General features: G+C 43.6%; 1 protein-coding gene across 2 annotated transcripts in view; it reads left to right on the top strand.

Moving 5' to 3' along the window:
• Positions 1–5,607: 5,607 nt before the first annotated feature.
• SLC44A3 (solute carrier family 44 member 3) overlaps positions 5,608–6,147 on the top strand; it is a 42,821-nt gene continuing 42,281 nt past the window's right edge. The window contains exon 1 of one of the 2 annotated variants that reach the window (XM_075508326.1): positions 5,608–6,030. In XM_075508326.1, coding sequence (XP_075364441.1) covers positions 6,004–6,030 — 27 coding nt within the window. In that variant the 5' untranslated portion in view covers positions 5,608–6,003. The remainder of the gene's footprint in view (positions 6,031–6,147) is intronic. The other variant, XM_075508325.1, reaches the window with a different exon arrangement.

The following is a 6,147-nucleotide window of genomic DNA, read 5'->3' as shown; positions in this document are numbered from 1 at the left end:
AAAGTGAAAAAAATTAACTTTGTGGCATTATACTCCTTCCTTGAATGATTCATATGGCTGGTAAATCACAGGAGGAGTGGTCGTTAGCAGTAGTAAGCTAAAGCTATATAAGTAGTAAGTAAACTATATAAGTAGTAGTAAGCTAAAGCTGGGCTATAAGATGTACACACTCTATTCTTCCAGATCCCTGGATGATCTACTCAATAATCAATATTCTGAAATAAAAATAGAGCTCCTCAATGCATTGGAGATACCCACAAGAAGGTGGGATTGTTGTTCACTGGAAGCTGGAAATAAGTGGCTTATTAATTGGTTATTAACTTGTTAAATTCAAGTGACTTTCAAGGCTGAAAAGCGGAGCATCTTGAAAATCATCAAATTACTAGAAAAAAATATTTTTATTATATCTTTTGTGCATTTTCATGATTATATGGATAACAGAGTAATTAGCTTTCCAGTGGTAAATATATTACCAATATTTACCACTGGATTTTCTAGATGATTTTCTAGATGGGATTTTCTATATGAGAAAACAGAAAAGCTAACATGAAGCATCATAAAGACACTAACTCAAGCCATCAAAAGGATTGGATTCCCTAGATAGGTAGGACAGACCTCTGCCAGTTGATCCAGTGGAGTAACTGACAGTACTAGCAGCTTGATCAGAAACCTGGTAAGGTGATTTGAGTTGTTAGTCAGGCCAGAGTGTGACAGGGCACTTTCAAGTCAGCATTGTGGATGTTTGCTGACAGCAGAGGAAAGGTGATACTCTGGGTGTGAAAGGGAGTGGTAGCAGACCCGTATTCCTTTGCTCATTCCCCACAGTCTTAATCTTTTATGTACCTTCAGGACTTGCACTATTGCTTGTTTAATCCCCACATAGCTTTCATGCTTCTCTGATCTACCTTCTTCTTCCTTGTCCAGTTGTATATCTCCGTATACCAATCCTGACCTCCCTCAGCTCTCAAGTTCCTTCTTTGTTCAGTCTTCACCTCCCTTTTGCAGCCATCTCCTCCTGGCTCTCAGCCTCATTCACACCCAGTCCTACCCTTCCCTCCAGTCCTGCATGCTGTCCCTTGCCAGCCAGTCCTCTGTCCACGCCCCCTCCCTGGCTGCCATTCCCCGACTGTTGTAGTCTTCCATTTTCCTTTAAGACTTCTGTTTCTAGTGTCTTTGCTGAGCCAGTCCTAACTTTCGGTCAGTCACAGTTACTGTGGCTCAACACAGGCATAATGGCCCACTTGGTACAGCACTAAGTTAAATACTTTAATGACCCTTCCTGATACTGACCTTTATGAATCCCCTAATAGTTCTCAGAGAGCTCCTAGGCCCTGCTTTGCTTATTAACCAAGGTATTCCTTATCAACTCAAAGAAGCTGTTTAACAGCAATAGCCATTTCTCCCTTTGTTTTTCTTTACATTCATCTCAGGGTCCTTCTTTGTCCATTTTGCCTGGCCACCATCAGGACAATCACTGAGGCACAAGCAAAACAGTGAAAGCATGTGGCAGGTCAGAAGCACATTTCAGGGTAGTCCAAACTGTCTCAGGCAGGCTCAGGAGTACACCATGCAGACACAGTCTTCAGATTCCTTAGCTATGAAGCTCAGCAAGTTGATCTGGTATACACTGTAATTTACCAAAGTGATTTGGGCAAATGTGGATGAAATTTCTCAGACATGAGAAAAAGCAGAAAGCACTTCTTTCTCCTTGTCTGTTAAAAATCTCTGATCCACATCATGTATAAGAATTTCTTTACTACTACCCAAAAAGGGAATACCATAATGTCTGCTTCTCTAATTTCATTCTTAGAAATGACTGAATAATTTGTGCGGAAGTTGTCCAAAAATATTCAGCACCTGCCATGAGAAATTTCAGACTGAGTTATTCAAGTGAGGCAAGGTCATAAATACCAGGTCTTAGAGTGGAAATTGTCAGAAAACCTGACTAGCAGCCTGAACATAATAGGTGGCATTTTGTTCAGTCTCTGGGTGTTTCAATTCAGGATATTCCAGGCAACATAGCTACATATGGAGAATAGTGCCTGCTTGCTAAACTACTGCACATGAGCAAGATCATTTGAAAGTAATGGAAATTATGCTTAGCTGCACCTTCTCTAATTAGGCAGAAAATATTTGCTTTTAGATTGACTTTCTCAGTTGCTGTGTCCTGCTATTAAAGTATTTGGTCTCTGTTCCTTTTCTGACCCAGAAGGGGATACAGATAGGGGTAATCATCTCACTTAACCAGTCTAGCAACGAACTGTCATGCTTTCATTTAAGACCTTCCTCTCCCAACCCACATTCCTGCCCCAGTTTTAACCACATAAGTTTCTTGGTAAGAAAGTTGAGCCTTAAGTGCAGGCAACACCAGGATTCATTCTCTGTGAATGAACACCACACTCATAAGAAATAATAAGAACTTTGTGATTAAAGCAGAGACTTGGAGTCAGGAAGCTTGAGTTTATGTCTGGTTTTCTTCTATATATTCTGGGTGACTTTGTGAAAAACCCTTGAATCAAAGCCAAGAAAAATACCCATGAGTTTTCATTGTTGCAGTATTTCTGTTGCTGATAAACATATCTGAAGATGGGTAACATGTAAAAAAAGCTCTTAAAAACTACAAGCAGTCTTGAAAATGTGAATGTTAATCTCCCTTCCTGTGGTTGCTCCACCACAACACACCAAGCAGGTTGAATGGTTACTGTCTTAATTCACAATTAAATCACTGTGAGTTCCTGGGTACTCCAGGATTTTAAATAATTTTTTTTGCCTTTACAAGAAACATTACATACTCAAGAGAGCAGTGAAGACTCATAAGTGAATGTGGACCCTCATCATACTAATCTCCCAGGAAAGTAGCTGTAGTTGGATACAAGACTTAGATGAAGCATATTATAAAGTCAGCATCTTGTGCATGTAGACCAGGGGATTGAGACAAAAGCCTCCAGCCTGGGCTTCTCACCAGAGAGAGAGAGCACAAGCCAGTGTACCTCTCTGGCCAAGTCATTAGTGCTCTCATAAAAGGAACGCTTCTGTAATCCAATACTCTTTTTCCAGAACTCTCTTTTATCTCATTTCTATTTCAGGTTAAACTGGATCAACCCTACAAAACGTCAATTCTAAAACTCCCTACTGCCCACTGAGTGCTTGAACTATTCAGCTGCAGAACCAGGCTCTTTCCTGTGAAAGTGGTAAGACAAAGTTTAAAATCGTTAGTGGATCTTGGCAATTTGGGCACTTCCAGGACTGGACAAATAACAAGAAAGATGTTTGGGTATTACATTTTGGGTGTGGATGTTTAAATCCCCTATTCGATCTGAGCCTTGCTTCCTGGTATTCTCTTCAACTGTAATCTGAAAATGCTCATTTGTGAGTACTGGCTGACCATAGCATAAGCCTCCTCTCACCAATCCGAAATGGGATGTTGTAACTCTAAACAAGGAGCAGAGCACCACCTAGTGACAAAGGATAAAATTACGCATCTAGTAATAAATAGAATAAAGGTTTTATTTGATCATGTTTGAAATTCAGAAAAAAACCCTACTATAATTAAAATATTTAATTTACAATTTTAAAAAATATCCTATTCTAATCCGGAGTTATTTGCTATAAAGTAGCAAATCAAGTAGTATTTGCTATCATAACTTTTCCTACGCTGATAGAAGGAATACAAGAATTATGATTGATATTGCTCGGTAAAAGCAGGGCTTACTCCTGATTCCAGTGTTTTTCCATGAACTTCAGTTGCTTGGAATCCGGATTTTATTAAAAATATTTGTTCCACTTGCTGTTTTCTTTTATTCACAATAAGAATGTAACACAAAGCTTAAGGAGAATCATTCAAAAAGGGCCAGATCAACAATGAAAGCTAATATTAGCATGGGATGACAGAAAGCCATCAAATTGTAATAGCCTTCATCATTGGCATTGTTCTTTTAGAATGATTTTTCTTAATCAGATAATGAGGCTATTCTTTGTGTCTAGGTTAAAAGTTATTAATAATTTTGGTTGTTTTTCTTGATACAATCAAAATACTAAACCTCTTATGGAAAAAAGTTGTTTCACATGAAATTTCACATTTGTATTTCAAGGGAAAATGACTTTTTTTACATATTTTTAAAGTGCAATAGAGCAAAGTGAAGGAAAAGTTATTTTCTCTGTTTAGGTTCTACAGACACAAAACTACTTTTGCAACATGTATTGAATTTTACATTTTTTTTCTAAATTTCACACAAATTATGAAAACTCTCAACAAATTGATGAATAGTGAGCATTAAAAGGTGCAATGCTGATAAAGACAAGAGCTGTGAGTTGGCTGGAAACTAAATGGTTTAATAAATCCTTTGTAAGACACAGAGTTTTTAGAAATCTTTCCTGTCATGTTTTCTCAGAACCACTTCTTGGGCCGAGGGGAGGTAAATTTAGATCAGAATTGTACCGAGCTCTGTTAAATCAGTTAAAAAGTCAATTTCAGAAACATTGCACAAGTTAACTTTTTCGAAAAATGTTATTTATTTCCAGTTAGCTTAGAAGGACTCTGAAATGCTCTGGGGCAGAGATTCATTCTTTTTTAAAAATCTTAGTTTCTGATATTACCAATTTACTTCCATCTATGCTAGTTTGTCACCAAAGTTTCATTCTGCATTTTCACTTGAGAACTGGAATAAGTTGTTTTTTCTAAGCAAAACCAGCCTAACGCTCTGTCTCCTGTACAAGATGGACCAATTCTTAAACATCTTTCCAAAATAGCTTCAATTTAATTCAATTTTATTGCAGTTGCAGATGTTGTATTACTTCCTAAAGAGGACATTTTTTCCATTGACTGTCAGGAAGGGAACAAAAACGTACTTTTAATATCTTTTCAATTTGTAATGTTAATTTTCTCTAGATTATTGAGCTGAACTTAGTGAACATATAAATAAAAAAACAGGGACAGCACTGCAAAAAGAGGTTATTAAAAGTGGCTAATGATTTCTGCGTTCATTGGTCATTCAGGTTACAAGCACTGATCTAATTCAGTGTGGTTATTCCTGTGCATGCATAATTCATATGGGCATCCATGAGAGGGAATTACGGTCTAACATAACATGTCGGTGTAATGTAAATGTACAAGCAACAAAGAAACAAAAACAAGCAAACAAAAGCTGAAAAGGGCTATGACTGACTGCGTATTGATAACGCAGAATAGCCAAACGGGTATCGGTATCAGTTGGCTTTACGCAAGGAACCAGCCCCCATTTTGTACTGGCAGTAACAATCTACAGTTATTCCCATACAAAACTAAGCAATGGTGAAAAATAAACCTCCCACTCTGGCCAGTGCCCACTCGTAAACTTGCGGCTGTGAGCGAACTGCAGGCTCACCCCGTCCCCCTCTGTGGGCGCTGCCCCCAGCCCCCTGCCCCGCGGGGAGGAGGGCCCCCGCCCGCCGAGCTCGGGGAGCCCCTCGGCGTCCCCCCTGCCCCGGGAGCGGAGGGGCCGCCCGGGGTCCGTCCCGTCGCCCGCACTGCCGGCCGGGGACAGCTGTCCCCGAGCGCTGCTTGGCCCAGCCGAAGCAACCCGTCCGACCGTCCAGGGAAATGAATCGTGCGAACGCAGGGCAGGCGAGCTCCGCCCGCGCTTCCGCGGGGCGCCTGCCGTCCCCGGGCCCGCCCGGCCGCCGGCGCTCGAGCTTCGGGGAGAGAAATGCTGTTTCCTCTCGCAAACGCCGCTGCCCTGCGGGACCGCGGCCCGCCCGCCGTGCGGCCCCGGGAGCAGCGCTCGGGACGGGGCTGGCAGCGCCCGGCCACAGCGGCAGGAGGAGCTGCCGGCGGTGCCACCGCCCGGCCGGGGCGCTCCTCCCGGGCGGGCCCGGCCCCGCGGCGCGCACGGCGGGCGCTGGTGCCGTCCCCTAGCGAGCGTGGCCCCGCCGCGGTCGCCGAGCCGGCTGCGCCCCAGGCCCGCCTGCCGCCTCCGCGCAGCCCGGCGGCGCGGCCCGGCCCGGCACTGCCCCGCGGGCGGGAGCATGGAGCGGCGCGGGGGCCGGCAGCAGGTGAGCGCCGGGCCGCCGCGGTGCCGGGGCAGCGGGGGGGGGGGCGGAGAGAAAGCTGGGCCCGCGGCGGTGCAGCGGGCTGCGTGCGGCCGGGGCCAGGCCTGCCCCGGGCGGTGC

Source organism: Mycteria americana, chromosome 7, assembly GCF_035582795.1.
Source record: "Mycteria americana isolate JAX WOST 10 ecotype Jacksonville Zoo and Gardens chromosome 7, USCA_MyAme_1.0, whole genome shotgun sequence".
NCBI lineage: Eukaryota > Metazoa > Chordata > Aves > Ciconiiformes > Ciconiidae > Mycteria > Mycteria americana.
Note: the sequence above shows the minus strand (reverse complement) of the source record. Positions and strands in the feature narration are given on the sequence as shown.